At 45.3% G+C, this 23,272-nt stretch overlaps 1 protein-coding gene across 4 annotated transcripts in view; it reads left to right on the top strand.

Moving 5' to 3' along the window:
• The window catches only part of LOC137570407 (FHF complex subunit HOOK-interacting protein 1A-like), a 411,883-nt gene that overhangs the window by 334,680 nt on the left and 53,931 nt on the right, over positions 1–23,272 (top strand). For 3 of the 4 annotated variants that reach the window (XM_068279087.1, XM_068279085.1, XM_068279094.1), the window contains one exon: positions 9,776–9,960. In XM_068279087.1, coding sequence (XP_068135188.1) covers positions 9,776–9,960 — 185 coding nt within the window. The remainder of the gene's footprint in view (positions 1–9,775; positions 9,961–23,272) is intronic. The other variant, XM_068279101.1, reaches the window with a different exon arrangement.

Genomic DNA, 23,272 nt, shown 5'->3' with positions numbered 1-23,272 from the left:
ATTTTATAATTGAATCTATTTTTTTTATTGCATTTGAATGAAAATTGCACTCAGCTTTGAATTTTATAAAGTTTCCATAAAGTTCAATTTTCAATCTTTTCCGACCATAGCAACAGTTGCTAATGCATTAAAAGCATGTTCATTTGGCAGGAAGTAAAATGTTGGCATTCCCAGGAATTATCCTAAAAGAGTCCAGCAACTAGTCGTAGCAAGTAGTCATTAATTATACCAACTAGTTCTTGCAAGCAGTGGGTCTTCCTGTAGACTTATTTACATTACATTTGACTGCAGTCAAACAGCTGCTAAATTGTTAGGTTTTGAACAACTCAGTTTGTTACTTTCTGGTGACATGAGACTGATCTATTTACATGCATATATTCCCATTAAAGGTAGAACCTGATTTTGCCTCAGCTTGAATCTCAAGTTCAAGAGCATGAAGTGTTCACTTGTTTGCTTACTGTTGTCAGGACCAATTCAAAGGAATGAACCTCAATGTTGGTGAACTGGTCTAATACAAAATGCTGCTGCAATCCATTTTCGAAGCAAAGATCTTACATTTTTGCAGCCGAATGCAGTTCTGTAATTTAGTTGTTTTCATTGCAACTAGAGCTCCAGCTTGCTGTGTATGTTTTTTTGATTGCAGAATGTTAATGACCATTTGTATGTAAATTGACAAATCCCCTCAGCACCTGCTTTTCTCTTTACATCTAAGTCCCAGCAGGATTAGCATGGCTACCCTTGCTTGTGGTCACTGTATAAATGAAGTAACTGTTAAAAACTGTGTTGTGTGTTTACAAGGCTCCCCACTTGCTAAAGGTATAGTTAATTATAACATCAGAAGCAATCCAGAGTAAGAATACATAAAAACATGATATATATTTTTTTCATTACTGTACGCATACTTTCAGCATACTTTTTTCCCTCTCAATGTAAGCGGAGTTTCACTTAAATAATAAAACTAATAACTTTTCCCTTGTAGAAGAAGCTCATTGTTCTGTACCTGTATATGTAACGCTTCACTGACTTACTGCTGCGAAGAAAGACCGTTTTTTATTATTAATTAAGTACCTCTTTTTATGTACAAGACCAATTGGAGATAAAATATTCACTGTTCTACATAGCAAGTTTAATCCTCTGCTTATTATAGGAGCAGTTAGAAAATGTGGAATTAAAAAGAGAAGCCAGCAACAGGGAGTACAAGATTAAAGCAGGAGGTCACTAGTATGCAGAACTGTATATAATTTCAAGGAGTGGTACTGTACTATTTGTACTGTGCAGGGTAGAGTGCTCAGCGGCTTTTTATAGGTAGATTGCTGTTACATACATATCCACCAAGCAGTTCCAAAGCTGACTGGCTTTGTTTAATGGTTGGATGAAGCAAGCTCCGTTTTCTGTGAAACCACTGCAATCAGTGCATGTTGCAGTAACAATTTATCCAGCAGTAGGACCTCCTACAATTGCACCAGCTGTGTAACTTAAACTGCAAGGAATTGATTACCCAAAATCTCAGATTGATTGACTTTCAATCGAATTTTATCAAAAAATGATTACAAGAATAGATTGGGCGGGACAGAAAACCTAGGTCAATTGGGGACAGGTGTATTGGTAGATCAGACTCAGAATCAATTCATTTGGGCAAGTAAGTTTGACTTGGCAGTTGCTTAATGGACACAGACAAAACAATACAAGGGCAGACACTACAGTATATACAGTATATTACAAGCCAAGGACAGTTTGTAACTTCTAGTGGCAGTGAACAAGGTGAAAAGTATTCATTTTCAGTTTTGTGCTGAATGCTTTCAAGTCCTAGCAGATCTAGTGTGGTTCTGCATTAAGCATGGCTAGCGCCTGAGGGACAAAGCTGTTCCCGCGTCCTGAGGTTTAAGTTGCAATTGACCAGAATCTTACTCCTGAAGGCAAGAGCTGGGAGATGAAGTGAGCAGGGTGAGAGGGGTCAGAGGCAATCTTGGTTACTTTCTTTCTACACCTGCTAGCGTAAAGATCCTTCCTGGGAAGGTAAGCTACAGCCAATTATCCTTTCTGCAGTTCAGATGATGTGCTGTAGTCTCACCTAGATGATGTCATGATAAATTCAATGATCGCAGTGTAGAACTGTGCCATTCATTTTTATGGTAGGCCAAAGTTTTTCAGCTGCTGTAGGTGGTACATCCTCTGTTGCGCTTTCTTGATGATAGTGACAGTATTGTTGTCCCGTTTTAGGTTGTTGGAGATTGTGGACCCAAGAAACGTGAATGACACTACCTGGGTTTACTGTATATCAGGGGTCTCAAACTCGCGGGCCATTTGCGGCCCTCAATACAATATTTTGTGGCCCTCGCCAGCAAAAGCTTCCTTATAGTTCGCTTCAGTGCTCCCAAGTAATCCGCCGCATAAACGAGGGCTGCAGAGCCCCCAAATCGCCCGGGGGGGGCAATCCGCGGGCATTTCCTGGAAGGGGCAGAGCTTTCAGCCGCCACTCCCCGCTCCTCTCTGTGAAAGAAAAGTGAGAGGGGCGGGCAGAGGCGGCGATGCGCCGCGATTGTGAAATTCCTTATGCGGCCCAGCCTCATCCTGACTTTGCCTCCTGCGGCCCCCAGGTAAATTGAGTTTGAGACCACTGCTGTATATCCATTTATGGTTAAGGGGAGGTGGTGGTGGTGGGATCTACTAAAGTTTTTTATGATCTCCATGGTTTTAAGAGCATTTAGTTGCAAGTTGTTACTGCTGCACCAGGAGGAAAGCTGTCCCACTACATACCTCATCCCCATTTTGTATGAGACCAACTAAAGTAATCCGCCGCATAAACGAGGGCTGCAGAGCCCCCAAATCGCCCGGGGGGGCAATCCGCCGGCATTTCCTGGAAGGGGCAGAGCTTTCAGCCACCACTCTCCGCCCCTCTCTGTGAAAGAAAAGTGAGAGGGGCGGGCAGAGGCGGCGATGCGCCGCGATTGTGAAATTCCTTATGCGGCCCAGCCTCATCCTGACTTTGCCTCCTGCGGCCCCCAGGTAAATTGAGTTTGAGACCACTGCTGTATATCCATTTATGGTTAAGGGGAGGTGGTGGTGGTGGGATCTCCTAAAGTTTTTTATGATCTCCATGGTTTTAAGAGCATTTAGTTGCAAGTTGTTACTGCTGCACCAGGAGGAAAGCTGTCCCACTACATACCTCATCCCCATTTTGTATGAGACCAACTACTGTTGGATCATCTGCTAACTTCAGAACCTTAACAGATGGATCTGTGGAGATGCAGCCATTGGTGTACAGTGAATAGAGAAGTTGGGAAAACACACAGCCCTGGGGCTTGATGTGTGTTTCCCAAGTCTAACCTGCTATCTCCTGTCGCTTAAGAAATTGGTTATCCATTTGCAGATGGATTCAGGTACCGTTGTATGTGTAGCTGGGAGAGCTTGATGCGTGATATTATGGTATTAAATGCAGAGCTGAAATCTACAAAGAAAATTCTGGTGTAGGTTCCCAGGATTTCTAGATGCTGTAGTACATAAGGCACACACATTTACAGCATCATCTGCAGTTCTATTAGACCTGTAGGCGAATTGCAGAGAGTCTAGCAGGGGATCTGTTATGGATTTCAGATAAGCCATTATCAGTTTTTCAAATGCTTTCATGACCAGTGATGTGAGGGCAACAGGCCTATAATCCTATAGACACGTAGGATTTTATATTTTAGGAACTGGGGCAAAAGTTGAATGTTTAAAACAGGCAGGGAACATTGAGAGTTCCAGAGATGATTTGAATATGTCTGAGAAAACAGAGGCTAGCTGGAAGATCAGTGGCCCATAGCGTTGCACTGCATTAAACAGTTTCAATCAATTTGCAATAGATTCCTTGCTAGAATTTATTGATGTGGGGTGTATGGTAGAAATCAATAACTTCTTAATTGATTATTTTTATTGAGTTGTATAGCAACAACATATCTCATGATGCTGTACAATAGACAATTAACAGTACATTCAGTTGCATGAATACATGGACGATATATATATATATATATATATATATATATATATATATATATATATATATACATGGACGATATATATATATATATATATATATATATATATATATATATATATATATATATATATATATATATATATATATATATACAGTGGGTTGCAAAAGTATTCGGCCCCCTTGAAGTTTTCCACATTTTGTCATTTTACTGCTACACACATGAATCAATTTTACTAGAATTCCACGTGAATGACCAACACAAAGTGGTGTACACATGAGAAGTGGTACGAAAATCATACATGATTCCAAACATTTTTTACAAATACATAACTGCAAAGTGGTGTGTGCATAATTATTCGGCCCCCTTTGATCTGAGTGCAGTTAGTTGCCTATAGACATTGCCTGATGAGTGCTAATGACTAAATAGAGTGCACCTGTGTGTAATCTAATGTCATTACAAATACAGCTGCTCTGTGAGGGCCTCAGAGGTTGTCTAAGAGAATATTGGGAACAACAACACCGTGAAGTCCAAAGAACACACAAGACAGGTCAGGGATCAAGTTATTGAGAAATTTAAAGCAGGCTTAGGCTACAAAAAGATTTTCAAAGCCTTAAACATCCTACGAAGCACTGTTCAAGCGATCATTCAGAAATGGAAGGAGTATGGCACAACTGTACACCTACCAAGACAAGGCCGTCCACCTAAACTCACAGGCCGAACAAGGAGAGCGCTGATCAGAAATGCAGTCAAGAGGCCCATGGTGACTCTGGACGAGCTGCAGAGATCTACAGCTCAGGTGGGAGACTCTGTCCATAGGACAACTATTAGTCATGCACTGTACAAAGTTGGCCTTTATGGAAGAGTGGCAAGAAGAAAGGCATTGTTAACAGAAAGCGTAAGAAGTCCCGTTTGCAGTTTGCCACAAGCCATGTGGGGGACACAGCAACCATGTGGAAGAAGGTGCTCTGGTCAGATGAGACCAAAATGGAACTTTTTGGCCACAATGCATAACGCTATGTGTGGCAGAAAACTAACACTGCACATCACTCTGAACACACCATCCCCACTGTCAAATATGGTGGTGGCAGCATCATGCTCGGGGGATGCATCTCTTAAGCAGGGACAAGGAAGCTGGTCAGAGTTGATGGGAAGATGGATGGAGCCAAATACAGGGCAAACTTGGAAGAAAACCTCTTGGAGACTGCAAAGGACTTGAGACTGGGGCAGAGGTTCACCTTCCAGCAGGACCATGACCCTAAACATAAAGCCAGGGCAACCATGGAATGGTTTAAAACAAAACATATCTATGTGTTAGAATGGCCCAGTCAAAGTCCAGATCTAAATCCAATCGAGAATCTGTGGCAAGATCTGAAAACTGCTGTTCACAAATGCTGTCCATCTAATCTGACTGAACTGGAGCTGTTTTGCAAAGAAGAATGGGCAAGGATTTCAGTCTCTAGATGTGCAAAGCTGGTAGAGACATACCCTAAAAGACTGGCAGCTGTAATTGCAGCAAAAGGTGGTTCTACAAAGTATTGACTCATTGGGCCGAATAATTACGCACACCCCACTTTGCAGTTATTTATTTGTAAAAAATGTTTGAAATGATTTTCGTATATATATATATATATATATGTCACTCCAAGCAAGAAGACCTGAACAACACACGCCCCCGAAAAAAAACACACACTAGAGAACATAAACCATGTGCCGTATAGGGTGGATCCTGTCGCCTTTCGTTGCACTCCCACTTCCTGCATCCCCCAGCTAAGTGTGTATATGCAGGGTATAGTGCGGCAGAAGCTGTGCTCTCACCTCGCTGCTGGAGTCCAGTGCTGTGCTTTTTTCTGTCTGCTCCCCACTCACTTACACGCTACATGCAGAGAACCAGCACTAGAGGGAGCTTACTGCTTTTATATACTATGTATTTACTATACACAGGATGGTCGAACAGGCACAGCACTGGACTCCAGAGGGGAGGTTAGAGCTTTTGCTGTGCTATATTCTGCCTTTACATACTGGACTGGGGGAGCACAGGAAGGGGACGGGAACCAAGAGTGGGACAAAGGGGCAGAGGGAGACACAAAGGGGGACAGAAGGCGGCACAGTAGGACAGAGGGACACACACAGAGCCTGATCATCCACAATTTAACTTAGGCAGGTGCCTAGGCTCTGGAGAGAGTCTAGGGGTCCAGTTTATGCTAGCCCCAACAAATCTTGCCAAAAAAACTAGGTGGCTATCAAGTATGGGCCCAATGTTGTAGCTTGACTAGGGCACCATTTCACTTTAATCAATCTCTGGATGCAGAGGGGGCAGAGGTGGCACAGGGGAACTGAAGGTGGCACAAGGGGACAGAAGGAGGCACAAAGGTAGACAGAAGGAGGCACAGGGGGACAGCTGGGCAGAGGGGGCACAGGGGGACTGAAGGTGGCACAAGGAGACAGGAGGCACAAGGGCACAGAAGGAGGTACAAACACTCATGGGGCGTGGCTTCGTTTGGGGGGAGTGGCTTCATTTGAGGGGGCGGGCTTAGTTGGGGGGGGATTAATCAGAGGCATGGCACCCTCCAGGACCAATAGCATTCCAGGCAGTGGCCTGTAATGCTCATGCCTAAAAACGCCCCTGTATATATGGTTCGAGTAAATCAAGGGTTTTATACTGAATTCAAACAGTTGTGCATTCTACAATGCTCAAAATGAGTCTGCCTGGCTATCTTGCATTAGTAAGCACTCGGACCAACCTTTGTTTCATCATGTTTTGACATATAATGCTTATATAAGAGGAAGTTGTACCGAAGCTAACATTTCAGTACACTCATAATACTTCTGTTTATGTTTTTAGCTATACTGAGCAGTGCTAGTAAGGTCTTTGGTCATACTGAGGTGGCATAAAAACATGGCCTACACACACAGAATTTACGTTTTAGCTTATGGTTTTTAATGATCAAATGTGCTGCCTGTAATTCTGTTTCCTGTGGAGCTTGCAATAGCTTGATTTAGACTTCGCCACAGAGTCTTTCAGCTATGATTATAAATCTCTTTACAATTTCTTCAGTAAAGTACTTCTCTGTAAGATAATTATTTGAGTCAGGCATTGAACCAGCAGCCCGACGAGCAGATGCTAGAGCACAATTTGATGATCTAGAATGTATGTCTGGACTAGGATGATACACTGTATATTGTAATACACTGGCTGACAGGTTTGCGGATACCAGGCTGTGTCAAATGCATTATTTATAATAGATATTTTTTGTTCCAGTCTGTCCCGGTTATTTATTTATTTCACACATTTATATAGTGCTGACACATTTTTCACAGTGTTTTACAGAGAGCACTGAACAATACACATTACTACCTGTCTTTCAGTGGGTCCATCTAAGGTCATTAGGAGAATACTGGGGAACATTTTGGGAGGGGGGTAGGGAGTGTCAAAGACCATTTAATCAAATGTACAGAATGCATGCATATTTTATCCTGGCTCTGTAAGTCTGTATTGCTACTCGACCACACACAACCATAAATAGCCAAGGAGAGACTGTGATAGGATAGACAGTTATGCCTTTATGTACTAAGTCAGGGGCGTAGCAATAGCTCCTGCAAGGGATGCAGGTGCAGGGAGGACCGAGCCTGCTAGGGGGCCCAGCCAGGGCCGTGTTTAGCAGCAGGAGGTGGGTGCAGCACAGAAAAGGGAGCAGTGGGCACACAGCGGTGGGGAGGGGGACCCAACTCCCCTCCTCCCTCACCTACGACCCCTCTGCAGTGCTCTCGGCTCCCCCTCCAGGTGGCGGAGGGGCCCCTTCCCAAGTTTTGCAGGGGGGGCCAGTGATTTCTAGTTACACCCCTGCTGTCAGTACAGACATGGAGTGTAAGCTGGATTGGAGGAAGTACTATTCATGCCCTCCCAGCAAAAATGTAATTGGGCTCTCCAAATATTCACACTTCTTCCCTTGCCTTCCCTCGGTGCTCTTCAGCATTGGGGCCCATCTCACAAGTGCGGCCACCATGATCTTTACACTCATACCAAGTGTAGCCAAAAAACCACCTGATATGAAGTATAGTACCCTGTAGCGGAGGAATGGAAGGTTAGTAGTTGGGGCCGCCCACAGCTCTGGGACCCCATGCAATCTAGCTACACCGCTAATGGGAGGACTGTTGTGGTATATAATGCAGCACCATGTGTGTTTACCATCAAGGCGGGAAATCCCTTTTGTCATTTTAGGCTGATGCATAGAGACGCCACTGTTGGAGGTTGGTTATGAAACCACCAGGAAAAACCCCATGCTAAACAAAAGGGAACAAAGGAAAACCTGAAATAAAATTAAATAGCCGTTCCAGTCCTGTAGCCAAAGCAGGAACAAAGCCCCATAAATAGAAGTCTGAGACCGGTCATGTTACAATGACTGAAATTATTACTGCATCTATTTCAATATATGTACCAGTCTGGGTAGCTGAGCCACCCATGCACCTCTGCTTACTATACCACCCACCCATACCATCCTCTCACATCCCCAAAACATAGGGTTAAGTTGATAGGTTTACCCTATATTGGCTTTAGACTATGATGAACATATTACTATGGTAGGGATTAGATTAGATTGTAAGGGATAATTAATGGCAATACTATATACTCCGTACAGTGCTGTGGAAGATGTTGGCACTTTGTAAATACTAAATAACAATAATAAATATTGCCTTTAGGTCCTTGTTTACTAGGGTAGAAGTTGCTGTGAGAAGGTGTGGCAGCTATTCACAGCTTTTTCGGGGGGGGGGGGGGGCTGATCTTGATGGTAGTTGTGAGGGAAGGTCAGGTGTGTGCAGGGCCGGGCCGAGGCATAGGCTGGAGAGGCTCCAGCCTCAGGGCGCAGTGTAGGAGGGGGTGCAGAATTCATTCAGCTGTCATTTCTAATTGTGTTTGAAGCAGAAAGAAATAAGAAAAGGGGATACATGGCAGTGACTGCAAGCCAGATAACTAGATATTAAGGTGTTGGGGAGGTTGTGGGCCCTGTGGCGGCTCTTAGTCTGATAGCAATCAGTGTGTGACGGCTGAGGTGGCAGGGATGGAGGGGCGCACTTTGCTGTCTCAGCCTTGGGTGCTGGAGGACCTTGTCCCGGCTCTGGGTGTGTGCAAGACTGTTTTGTTTTATTGTAAAGTGCGGTAAACTCAACAACATTTAACTGTAAAATGTAATCAATCCTTAACTTAAGGATTGCATGAGGTAAATTCCTTAGTGAATACTAAATGATTTTATACCAAGGTCATAAAACATATAACAGCTCAGAATCCTTATTAAAGACATGAGATAAGCTTAGTGAATCGTGGCCGTTATGGCCAAGTATGCAGTGAAGCATACATTCGATGTACTGTATGCTTCACTGTATTACAGGAAAGTAAGCGCAACACCCCTATGTACATGTAGCCCAAATGAAGCAGATGACTGCACAAAGATATAAAAATCACTTATCTTCCATTGACTTATTTTAGCTTATTTTAGCTTATTTTTTCTTCTTTAGCTAACTTTGCTTTTTTATTTGCACAGTTGTGCTTCAGCCTTGTCTAGTAATAAAGATGTGCTAAACACTGGGTTCTTGTTTTAAAAACAGTCAATTTCATTGTCTGATAACTCAAAGATTATATCTGTTTGGGTACCAGTAATCATCACACTAGGGATATCCTTGTACACCCCTAATAAATCAACTTGTGTGCCTTTCAAATACTGTTCTATCTCACTCTCAGAACTTGGCTTGAACTGTTTGGGCTGAAGTGAATAATCTATATGTTTGTTTTACTTTGCCAGGTACCTGTTGCCATGTAACCACATGATGGTCAGCCAGAGGTGGGCAGTAAAGGAACGCGATTGCTATTCGGCATCAGCTGCTAAATTTTTGGCCTTAACTCCGGACTGCTGTGCAGACAGTGCCACTGGTAATGGCGAGAATTTGGAGAGAAATTACATAATATTGTCAAAATTCAGACCAAAAGGTAACAGGGAGCTGTAGTTTGTTAAGGATATTAAGTGGTGTGCCGGGGTTCCTTATGCATGAAAAAACTGGGCATGATCTACATGAACTGAAGAGCTATGAAGTCCACTCGTTAAGTTCAGATATGAGCCGTGTGCAGAGATTCATCACAGTTCCATTCAAATACACCATGCACACCAGAAAATAGTATTCTTAATGTATCCCATCATTTCTGGACTCTTTTTCTTTATTCAAACATAGAGCGCAAAACAATTCTATAATTGTATTAACTTTTATAGTAACTACATCACAGTGCCCTCTAAGGGTAAGCATACATTTTTTTGCACCCTTACTACCCTCCCTGCAGTACTCATATTGTGAAATGAGCATGCAGAAAATCACAGGCCTAAATGCGGTGTCTACTTCTTTGTACCATTTACTACCATAGTAATGGTCCCTGTCAATGCACATTATACATCAGTCTCTGCATTGCAGTACAGTCAGGGAGTTGGAGAGTGGCACAGTCTTGTGCTGCAATACTTTGCCCCCTTGCCACTTATGTATAAGCAGTGGTGCTCAGCAGAGCTCGAATATTCGAGTAGCTCGAATATTCGAGCTCTTTTCCAGCTATTCGAGCTCGGTATTCGAGCTCCGAATAGCTGTAGCTATTCGAATGGGCTATTCGAGTACACTCGAATAGCCCATTCACTATTCGAGCTATTCGAGCAAACGGCGCTATTCGAGCTTGGTACCGAGCTCGAATAGCGTCATAGCCCAGATTGATGTCCTTAGAGCCAATCAGAGGGCTCCCAGGCCCTCTGACGGCAGCCAATCACAGAGGGGGACCCTGGCCAGCCCCTACCCTATAAATAGCGGCCGCCATGTTCCGTTTCTCCGTGCTTGCCTGAGACTTGCATAGAGAGAGAGTTGCTCCTTTGTGCTTTGGCTTAGCAAGAGCTCTATTGTGGTCATTTACCTAGCGTTTTTGCTCACATACACCTCCTATACACACCTATATTGTTGTTAGTTAGTTAGACATTGTATTTTAGTTAGTAGCTTTTGTGTTACATAGAGACAGGCCAGCTGCTGCAGGCTTACAGCTTTAGGCCTCAGGGCCTTGCCTGTGTGGGCAGCTGTCCTCCTGTCCTCTGTTTATTTCTCTCTATTCTATACCAGTATTTCTGCTGTCCTTTACTACTGATTGTATTAGTATTGTAGTTATATACTGTAACTGTACTAGGACACTCACTGTCACTGTTCATAGGCTACTAGCTGCTCCTGCGTGTGTGCACTCACTTTCTGTGTACACACTACACACACTCTATTTCCTTCTGATAACTGATTGATTATTGTAATTGATTATTGTAATTAGTTAGTTGTACTTACTGTTACTACTTACTGTACTAGGAGTCTAGGACACTCAGTCACTGTTCATAGGCTACTAGCTCCTGCGTGTGTGCACTCACTGTCTGTGTACACACTACACACACTCTATTTCCTTCTGATAACTGATTGATTATTGTAATTAGTTAGTTGTACTTACTGTTACTACTTACTGTACTAGGAGTCTAGGACACTCAGTCACTGTTCATAGGCTACTAGCTCCTGCGTGTGTGCACTCACTGTCTGTGTACACACTACACACACTCTATTTCCTTCTGATAACTGATTGATTATTGTAATTAGTTAGTTGTTTGTACTTACTGTTACTACTTACTCTTACTGTACTAGGAGTCTAGGACACTCAGTCACTGTTCATAGGCTACTAGCTCCTGCGTGTGTGCACTCACTGTCTGTGTACACACACTACACACACTCTATTTCCTTCTGATAACTGATTGCTTATTGTAATTAGTTAGTTGTACTTACTGTTACTACTTACTCTTACTGTACTAGGAGTCTAGGACACTCAGTCACTGTTCATAGTCTACTAGCTCCTGCGTGTGTGCACTCACTGTCTGTGTACACACACTACACACACTCTATTTCCTTCTGATAACTGATTGATTATTGTAATTAGTTAGTTGTTTGTACTTACTGTTACTACTTACTCTTACTGTACTAGGAGTCTAGGACACTCAGTCACTGTTCATAGGCTACTAGCTCCTGCGTGTGTGCACTCACTTTCTGTGTACACACTACACACACTCTATTTCCTTCTGATAACTGATTGATTATTGTAATTGATTATTGTAATTAGTTAGTTGTACTTACTGTTACTACTTACTGTACTAGGAGTCTAGGACACTCAGTCACTGTTCATAGGCTACTAGCTCCTGCGTGTGTGCACTCACTGTCTGTGTACACACACTACACACACTCTATTTCCTTCTGATAACTGATTGCTTATTGTAATTAGTTAGTTGTACTTACTGTTACTACTTACTCTTACTGTACTAGGAGTCTAGGACACTCAGTCACTGTTCATAGTCTACTAGCTCCTGCGTGTGTGCACTCACTGTCTGTGTACACACACTACACACACTCTATTTCCTTCTGATAACTGATTCATTATTGTAATTAGTTAGTTGTTTGTACTTACTGTTACTACTTACTCTTACTGTACTAGGAGTCTAGGACACTCAGTCACTGTTCATAGGCTACTAGCTCCTGCGTGTGTGCACTCACTTTCTGTGTACACACTACACACACTCTATTTCCTTCTGATAACTGATTGATTATTGTAATTGATTATTGTAATTAGTTAGTTGTACTTACTGTTACTACTTACTGTACTAGGAGTCTAGGACACTCAGTCACTGTTCATAGGCTACTAGCTCCTGCGTGTGTGCACTCACTGTCTGTGTACACACACTACACACATTCTATTTCCTTCTGATAACTGATTGCTTATTGTAATTAGTTAGTTGTACTTACTGTTACTACTTACTCTTACTGTACTAGGAGTCTAGGACACTCAGTCACTGTTCATAGTCTACTAGCTCCTGCGTGTGTGCACTCACTGTCTGTGTACACACACTACACACACTCTATTTCCTTCTGATAACTGATTCATTATTGTAATTAGTTAGTTGTACTTACTGTTACTACTTACTCTTACTGTACTAGGAGTCTAGGACACTCAGTCACTGTTCATAGGCTACTAGCTCCTGCGTGTGTGCACTCACTGTCTGTGTACACACACTACACACACTCTATTTCCTTCTGATAACTGATTGATTATTGTAATTGATTATTGTAATTAGTTAGTTGTACTTACTGTTACTACTTACTGTACTAGGAGTCTAGGACACTCAGTCACTGTTCATAGGCTACTAGCTCCTGCGTGTGTGCACTCACTGTCTGTGTACACACTACACACACTCTATTTCCTTCTGATAACTGATTGATTATTGTAATTAGTTGTTTGTACTTACTGTTACTACTTACTCTTACTGTACTAGGAGTCTAGGACACTCAGTCACTGTTTATAGGCTACTAGCTCCTGCGTGTGTGCACTCACTGTCTGTGTACACACACTACACACACTCTATTTCCTTCTGATAACTGATTGATTATTGTAATTAGTTAGTTGTACTTACTGACTGTTACTACTTACTTACTTACTGTACTAGGGACACTCACTCAGTCACTGTTCATAGGCTAGCTCCTGCGCGTGTTTGCGCGTGCGTGCACTCACTGTCTGTAGTGTACACACACTAAATTTACTTGTGATTACTACTGATTATTGTAACTGCTAGTTGTACTTCCTGACTGTTACTACTTACTTACTGTACTAGGGACACTCACTCAGTCACCTCACCCACCAACCCACTCCATTAAAGTACCCCACTTTTCACCCGCCCTTTTAAAAAACTTTTGTCTATACGCCCAAAACATCGAAGATGTCTGGAAGTGGCAGCCAGCGCGGTTTGGGCAAGGGGAAGGGCAGCAAGGGAATCAGGAGGAGAGGGAGCAGCATTGTGGCAGGCCGCGGCCGCGCCACCATGCACAGTTCCGCAGCAGCAGCAGCAGCGTCAGTGGCTAACATTCCTCCCATAGCCACTGGCCGTGGACGCCTTGGGCGCCGCCCAGCAGGAGCATCTGCAACTCACGCTGCAGAGACACAGCAGCAGCAGCGTGTAGCACCTGCTCCGATTTTCCTCCAGCCGGGTCGGAAACGTCCCATTGAGGAAAAGCATGCAGACACTGTGGTGCAACTCATGACGGAGGATGAGCAGCCCGCCATCAGCTCTGCATCCGAGGCCTCCACCCTCACCACCACCACCACCACCACCCCTGTTCGCAGCAGCCGCCCAGCAGGGTCTGGGGAGGAGGCCAGTTCACCGTCACAAGTTGGCGACCTGTCACTCAGCAGTATTTTTACCCCAGGCACCATCAGGGTATTGTCTGCTGTTGTTGGCGATTTTGAGGAGGAGATGCTGATGGGCACTTTGGGGGATGAGGGATTGGACAGCAAGACTGTGGCGACAGTCAAGCAGCCCATCCATGCATCAGGAGAGGAGTTTGGGGGGTCATCATCCCAGCAGGACATGTTTCAGGAGGGGGAGGATGATGATGACCCGGTGACAGACAGAGACTGGGTGCCACCACCTCCAGGGGATATCGTCCTCAGCAGCTCTGAGGAGGAGGAGGAGGATGCTCTTGTGGGCCTTGCAAGGAGGCGCATCATTGCAAGCATTGGCAGCAGTAGGCAGGTCCCACAGCCTGCTGGTGTCTCAGGCTCAGCAGCAGCAGCAGCAGCATCTGCCAGTACCACCACCAGCCGCACCCAAGCCCCCCCCCCAACCACCACAGGGAGACAGGCAGCAGCGCTTCCATGCCGTAGGGGGATGTTTCTGTCACCAATCTGGCGATATTTCACCATGCCCACTGTGTACAGCAAGTACGCCACTTGCAACCACTGTCAGCGGAAGTTGAGCAGAGGTGCAGACCCCTTAAAGTTCAGCACCAGCTCGCTCATCAACCACCTTGCTGCAAAACATTTCCACCAGCATGAGGAGTTCCAGAGGCTGAAGGCATCTGGTGCTGGCAGTGGCACCACACCCATCACTGCACAGCCTTCAGCAGCAGCAGCAACAGCAGCCACCCGCCCTCCTGCTCCTCCAGCAGCACCAGCAGGAGTGCGGAAACGCACTGCTCCTCCCCCCTCTGCAACTCCTGCCGCCGACACTGAGGCCTGTTCTGGCAGCCAGTCCTCAGTGGCCTCCTCCGCTGTGTCTGCTGATTCCCGTGCCAGCAAAAGGCCACGCCAGAGCCTTTTGAGCGAGTCCTTCCAGGGGGTGGTTAGGGCTCTGCCTCCCAGCAGCCGTCGCGTGCGGCAGCTGAACGGCTTGCTGGCACGGGCCATGTGCTCCCAACTCCTGCCATACACGCTCGTGCAGGAGGGGAACGACATTCGTGCGCTGCTTGCTTGCGCAGCCCCAGACTGGCAGCTCCCCAGCAGACACTTTTTCTCCCGCAAGGCCATTCCTGCACTGCACCGCTTTGTGATGGCCAATGTGGAGCGAGGGCTGGAGCACGCGGTTGGTGAAAGGGTCCACGTCACCATGGACTCCTGGAGCAGCCGCTTCGGGACAGGCCGCTACCTGTCCTTCACTGTCCACTGGGTCAGCTTGGTGGAAGGGGGTGAGGATGGGAGAGCAGCAGCGGGCACAGCAGCAGCAGCAACACAGTGGGTGGTGCCACCCCGCAGGGTCAGGGGAACTGCAGCAGGTTCCTCCGATCCTCTGCCATCCTCCGGCACACCTGGCCAAACCCCCCGCCTCAGCAGCAGCGTGAAGGCCCGCCACTGCCAAGCGCTGCTGCACTTGGTCAGCCTTGGGAAGACCAAGCTGACGGCAACCCATGTGTTGGCCAAACTCCAGGAGCAGGAGAGGATTTGGCTGACCCCCAGAGGCCTCAGAGTCGGAGAGGTGGTGGCCGACAATGGGGCCAATCTGGTTGCCGCAATAGACAGGGGAAACCTGACCCACATCCCCTGTCTTGCCCACGTGCTGAACCTGGTGGTGCAGAAGTTCTTGCGCACCTACCAGGGGATGGGCGAACTGCTGGAAACGGCAAGGAACGTTGTGCGTCACTTCCGGCGCTCGGCTGCAGCCTGTGCGAGCCTGGAAGACGTGCAAAAGGAGCTGGATCTGCCACGCCATCGGCTGATCCTTGACGTTCCGACTCGCTGGAACTCCACCCTGGCGATGTTGGAGCGTCTGGTTGAACAGAAGCACGCTGTCAACCAGTACCTTGCCCTGGCCACTGTTTCCGCCGCTCAGAGAAGGGACAAGACCAGCAACATCCCGTCCATCGTCCCCGATGATGACTGGAGGCACATGCAGCAGGTGTGCTTAGTGCTGGCTCCCTTTCTGCGGGCCACTAACATGGTGAGCAGGGACCATGCTATGGTCTGCGAGTGGGTGCCCCTGGTTTGTCTGCTGAACAGGGCCCTCGATGCTTTGCTGGAACAGGGAGCGGCAGCCTTGGACCAGCAGGAGCGGCAAGCAGCTGCACAGTCCACCTCTGAGGGGGAGGAGGAGGAGGACTTGGTGGAGGTCCCTGACCTTGCTGGTGATGAGGGGGAGCAGCACAGTGCAGCTGAGTTGGTGCGGGGGTGGAGAGAGGATGAGGCTGACGGGGCAGAGGAGGAGGATGAGGACAGCAGCACTGCCGTCGATGTGCCAGCAGACGTGGCCCGCCTCTTCCCAATGGCAGCGCACATGCTGACGTGCCTGGGCAGAGACCCCAGGGTGATCCAGATGAAGCAGAGGGAGGACATCTGGATCAGCATGATGTTGGACCCACGCCTCAAGGGGAAGTTGAGCCAGTTCCTGCCGCCTGCAGGAGGAGACCCAGCGCAACAAATAAGGAGCTTGCAGCAGGCCCTTGTTGAGCGCTTGGAGGAAGCCTTCCCCCAGCCTTCCACCCCCACTGTCCAGCAGCCAGCACAGAGGCAGCAGCAGGGGCCTGCATCCAGCAGCAAGCGCCCCACAGACCTGCTGTCTCTCAGCCATGAGCTCTACAGGACTGTAGAGGCTCCGGCAGCAGTGACTAGAGGAGGTGCATGCAGCAGCATCCTCCACCGGTCACAGCCAGCGCCTGACCCGCATGGTGGCTGACTACATGGGGTCCTACAGCGGGCTTGACAGCGATGCCCCTGTTGATCCCATGGAGTATTGGGTCAAGCGCCTGGAGATCTGGAGCGAGCTGGCGCAGTACGCCCTGGAAGTGCTGTCCTGCCCCCCTTCCAGCGTGCTGTCCGAGCGCTGCTTCAGTGCAGCTGGTGGTGTGGTCACCGAGAAACGCTCACGTCTGTCTCACAAGTCTGTGGACAGACTGACGTTTCTCAAGATGAACCAGGCGTGGGTGGAAGGCGAGTTCCTGGCCCCTGTTGTCGGCGAGAGGGGGACATGAACTGGCTAAGAACCATCGTTAATGTGCCTTACCACCCTTTACCACCTCCTGGCTCCTGCTCACTAAGCCAGCCTGGTTCACTTTGACTATTACGTCGCCTGCAGCCACACATTTTACACCTACAGTGGGCTGCTGTGTACTGCCCTTCTGCTGTCTGTCTGTGTTTCCCACTGCCAGGGTACACAGATTTACCTTCTGCTGCCACTCTGCCACCAGCTATTACGTCAAACAATAGCTATATATCTGTGTAATTTGTTTTACAAACAAAACCAAAAAACCATTAAAAAAAAAAAAAGGTTTAATTTTTCTGAGGTGCCCGGGTTGAAAACTGTGTTGTCCCAGTTGTGTATTGGACACGATGTGGGCTGCACGACCGCTGTCTGGGACCTCCTGTTGTGTTCATTTACGGCGTGGTATCACCGCTAGGTACCAGGGCTATTATGTCACGCTGCCTGCCTGCTGCCACACTCACACTACTCCTCCATTCCTCCTGCTGCTGCTGTCTGTCTGTGTTTCCCACTGCCAGGGTACACAGAATTACCTTCTGCTGCCAGTCTGCCACCAGCTATTACGTCAAACAATAGCTGCACACATAATTACTCCTCCATTCCTCCTGCTGCTGCTGCTGTCTGTCTGTCTGTGTTTCCCACTGCCAGGGTACACAGATTTACCATCTGCTGCCACTCTGCCACCAGCTATTACGTCAAAAAATAGCTATATCTGTGTAATTGGTTGTAAAAACAAAACAAAAAAAACCAAAAAAAAAAAAAGGTTTAATTTTTCTGAGGTGCCCGGGTTGAAAACTGTGTTGTCCCAGTTGTGTATTGGACACGATGTGGGCTGCACGACCGCTGTCTGGGACCTCCTGTTGTGTTCATTTACGGCCTGGTATCACCGCTAGGTACCAGGGCTATTATGTCACGCTGCCTACCTGCTGCCACACTCACACTACTCCTCCATTCCTCCTGCTGATGCTGCTGTCTGTCTGTGTTTCCCACTGCCAGGGTACACAGAATTAGCTTCTGCTGCCACTCTGCCACCAGCTATTACGTCAAACAATAGCTGCTCACATTACTCCTCCATTCCTCCTGCTGCTGCTGCTGTCTGTCTGTGTTTCCCACTGCCAGGGTACACAGATTTACCTTCTGCTGCCACTCTGCCACCAGCTATTACGTCAAACAATAGCTGCACACATAATTACTCCTCCATTCCTCCTGCTGCTGCTGCTGTCTGTCTGTGTTTCCCACTGCCAGGGTACACAGATTTACCTTCTGCTGCCACTCTGCCACCAGCTATTACGTCAAAAAATAGCTATATCTGTGTAATTTGTTGTAAAAACAAAACAAAAAAAACCAAAAAAAAAAAAGGTTTAATTTTTCTGAGGTGCCCGGGTTGAAAACTGTGTTGTCCCAGTTGTGTATTGGACACAATGTGGGCTGCACGACCGCTGTCTGGGACCTCCTGCCTGCTGTGTTTATTTACAGCCCTGGTATCACCGCTAGGTACCAGGGCTATTATGTCACGCTGCCTGCCTCATTGACTGCCTGCTGCCACACACTCATCCTCCTCCTCCTGCTGCTGAATTTACCTCCTGCTGTCTGTGTGTTTCCACTGCCAGGGAGCACATACAATGGCGCTTCCAACATGCGTGCGCCACCAGCTATTTGTTACGCTCAAAAATAGCTGCATTTCTTTAAAAAAAAATTTGAAAAGAGAAATAAGTGAAGAAGAAGACGATATAGAAGAAGATGAAGAAGAAGAAGATGAAGAAGAAGAAGAAGAAGAAGAAGAAGAAGAAGAAGAAGAAGAAGGTGAAGAAGAAGAAGGAGAAGAAGGTGAAGAAGATGAAGAAGATGAAGATGAAGAAGATGAAGAAGATGAAGAAGAAGAAGATGAAGAAGATGAAGAAGATGAAGATGATGAAGAAGAAGAAGATGAAGAAGATGAAGAAGATGAAGATGAAGAAGATGAAGAAGAAGAAGATGAAGAAGAAGATGAAGAAGATGAAGAAGAAGATGAAGAAGATGAAGAAGATGAAGAAGAAGAAGATGAAGAAGATGAAGAAGAAGAAGATGAAGAAGAAGAAGAAGATGAAGAAGATGAAGAAGATGAAGATGAAGAAGATGAAGAAGAAGAAGATGAAGAAGATGAAGAAGAAGATGAAGAAGATGAAGAAAAAGAAGATGAAGAAGAAGAAGATGATGATGAAGAAGATGAAGAAGATGAAGAAGAAGAAGAAGACAATATAAAAGAAGAAGAAGATATAGAAGAAGATATAGAAGAAGAAGATATAGAAGAAGAAGATATAGAAGAAGAAGAAGAAGAAGATATAGAAGATAAAGAAGAAGAAGAAGAAGTATATACAGTACTGAACAAATTTCTGGACACAACTTCTCTTTTCAACTTTTTTTTTTTAAAGGAACATCCCCACATAATCACTTGCTGTTGTTACTTGGAAAAAAAGAGGTTTCTTGCATCATTCACCCTCAAAACAAGTGTTGGAAGCTATTTAAGGCCATTTCGAATAGTCAGCTCGAATAATGAGCTCGAATACCGACTCGAATAGTGAGCTCGAATTCCGAGGTCGAATCGAATAGTAAAAATTATTCGACTCGAATATTCGACTGACCTCGAATAATTTACTATTCGAATTCGACCTAACTCGAATTTTGAAAAGGGGTATTTGAGCACCACTGTGTATAAGCATACCACAAGCTGAATGGGAAGTGACCCCTGTCAACTCATTTCCTCAATAAACCTATCTTCGATGCAGAGGATGACTTACAGTCAGGTGAGTGGGAGGGGGCATGACTACTGTTGCTACCTGTGTCTCTATAAGAGAAGGTATAGGCAGCAAAAGCAAGTGTTGTAGCATCTATGGTTGTGCTTAATGCAATGTTGGTAATTGCCAATGTAAGGGCCCTAAGGCTAGTTAGGTGGGCGATACCACCCAAACTTGTGGATTCAAAAAGTATGGTAGAGATGGCACTCCTGTTAATGATTTTAAGAACATAAAATCCAAATCCAGGATTTCAAAACCACTAGCATCTGTTTATCAAGGAAATAATTAGCAAGAGAACTCACTGGATATATTGCATATGTGGACAGAAAACCTTAATGGACACTTCTCTCATGAGTGCAATAAGCATTTGCGTCCACACTTACAATATATACAGTGATTTATATAGCATTTTGCTTCCTTGATTAAGATCCTGGTATTCTGGAAACATTGTATTTGTCTAAGAAAAGTGCAAATGGGTGCAGGCTAGCAACAAAACTTGCAGAGCTCCCCAGTTCCACCATACTGTGCTCACGACATAAAACATCAATCCAAGGAAGTGTAGACAACAGCACCTGACACCAGTACTAGGATTAGGATTTATTAAAGCTCTTAGGTACACATATACAGGCAAAGGGGGTGAAGGATTGGCCTGGCAGTCGTTTCATGGGGTACTCCAGGCCAAGAAAGGTCTCTGAAGAAGTGGGGAATACCCTGTGAAACGCCTGGCAGGCTGATCCTTCACGCCTTATGCCTGTATATGTGTACCTAAGAGCTCTAATAAATCCTAAACATTGTATTTGGTCTGCATATTATTAAAATCATGAAAAGGAGTTCCAACTCTACCATACTTTGGAAAAGAAGTGTGACACATTTCTTTTGACTTGTTTTGTTTTTGAGCAGACACAGTATAAAGGGTGGAAAGACCTCATTCTACCCTAAGTGGGCAAATGTATTACAAACCTTAGTAAGAAAAACTGAGTTACAATAAAAGCATATATAATCAGAGGTCAGAATAATTCATAATTACAGAATTACAGGTTACTGAACTCAGAGTTCAAGTAAAATAAGTTAAACACCTGAACTTCCTTATGAGTCATTAATAAGATAATTGTAGCTGTGTTTGCGCACTCGTAGCATCAGTTAAGGCTTTATACTCTAAGTGACAAGCTTTTATTTGCATGAACAAAAGTTGTTATAAGATTAGCTTTTGGAAGTCACTTAATTCCTCAAGTTCTGTCACTTAATATGAGATTATGATACAGGTATAAACAGTTATAAATGAGTGTTCAGGAATGTAATGGGGAGGAAAGTTGCAGTGGCAAAGGTGGCTTACACATTGTTTGCCTCAGGTTAACAATTAGTGCACATGTTTTGCTGTCAAAAGTCCTCTTCTTGGCCCAAGCTGGTTGATAGATTGAGAGGAGTAGCTCCTGAGAAAATACAGGAAAATATTAAATAGTTCATAATGAAAACAATTCTTCCCATTTCTGGAGGTTTGTCAGGGAAGTGACATCACCAGAAGAAATGCTTGGTGTGATTTGCCTTCTTAAAAACAGAAGGTACTTACGATAATTCAGCTTTAAGTAACATCTGTGGTTACCCACAATGCACTGCTACTAAATATGCAAATTTTCTATTTATGCCCCTGAAGCCAGGCTTGCAACCAGAACCGCTGATGTATAGCATGCCTATAGCTATACATTTTACAGAGCCACATCAACCCCACATGTAGACAGCGTCTCATAGACTTTTAGTATTCTCAGTGCATGGCAGGGATTGATATGGCCACCAGGAGAAAATCATTGTATGCATCTAGAAGAGAGCATAGAGGAGGGTTGTGTGGGAAATGTGAGATCTGACCAGCTATCCAATAGCTGGTCTGGTCTGGGGTAGGAGGGCAGCTTTTAAGCTGCACAAGGAGGAAAGAGGACAAGGGGTATTCCCAGGACACGTTGAGGAGATGATTTTTGCTCATTGGCCCCTCCCTTCCATCATGGAAGATCGCTGAGGAAATAGAGAATACACATTTGGGGAGACAGGAAACAGCACCCATTGTCTTTAGGAGGGCTTACAGAATAACTTGGTTGGTGATATGCAATATACAGCACAACCAGCAGTAAGAAATAAGGGAATGCAGACAGGGGTATGGAATATTCACCTTAAAAAACAGCAAGCAGTTCATACATTTTATGTCAAATTATTCATTCCACCAGCAAAAGCTTTGTACGGAACTTTAGCCTGAACTCTGCACTTGGTTTGTTCCCAATATAAAGCAGCAGCACAATGAAGTTATGAATTTGCAGCTCTCCAAAGTAACAAAGGAGCCGTCAAAGCCTGTATTTTTCACCTGAACTTATTCAGTGGTTGTACGGGATAAAGAGGGGGCATAATCCTTTCTTCTGATCTGTCTTTTAATGAAATACATAAAGCCTAACAACCCTGCCATGCAGTGTTTCCTTTCAATAGTACAAAATTAAACTGCTGGCCTGTTTGTCATCTGGAGAGTGTTCACGCTTCAGTATAACTTTCGCAAGGTTAAGAGGATCAGGATTTAGAACAACTGCGGTAATAACTTTGCCTTTACAATCAGCTCTGTGTCAGAAGATCGTTTACCTTAGAGGATGATATGCAGGCGAAGAAAGCATTTTTATGCTTTCTGTAATTTTACAAAGACAAAGCCACCAAAGGCCAAGAGGCAACTGTAAACCTGTATTTTTTGTTACTGAGCTTTATCACACTGCCTGACAAACTCAGATCTCTGTGGCCCTGTTGCATTTAACTTCTCACATGAACTCTCATAGACCGGGGACCAACTTGCATTGCTTTGGAATAGATGGCAATTCCAAAAGTGCTAGCTAATGTTATCCAATGCAGGTGGTTCCACTGCTGCGATTTCCTCAAATCACTATCGAGGCTCCTACAGCATTTTTTTGCAACTTGCCCAGAGCAGTCCCATTGCCAGTAAATTGTGATCACTATGGGAAATCGCTATGCAAAATGCCATATACTTCCCGCTTTTGGGATTAAAGGTCCGTACACACACCGGACTGCAGGCAACGGTGGGTCTGTCGTCACCTCCCGCTCGGTGGGCGTTCCAGCGACAGTCCAGCGTGTGTACAGTCTGTCTGCAGACTGATACGACTGTTTCTGAGCAATCTGCCTGGCGGATCGCTCAGAAACAGCCGTA

Source organism: Hyperolius riggenbachi, chromosome 1 (genome assembly GCF_040937935.1).
Source record: "Hyperolius riggenbachi isolate aHypRig1 chromosome 1, aHypRig1.pri, whole genome shotgun sequence".
Lineage (NCBI taxonomy): Eukaryota > Metazoa > Chordata > Amphibia > Anura > Hyperoliidae > Hyperolius > Hyperolius riggenbachi.
The sequence above is the reverse complement of the archived record's forward strand: the minus strand, read 5'-3'. Positions and strand labels throughout refer to the sequence as shown.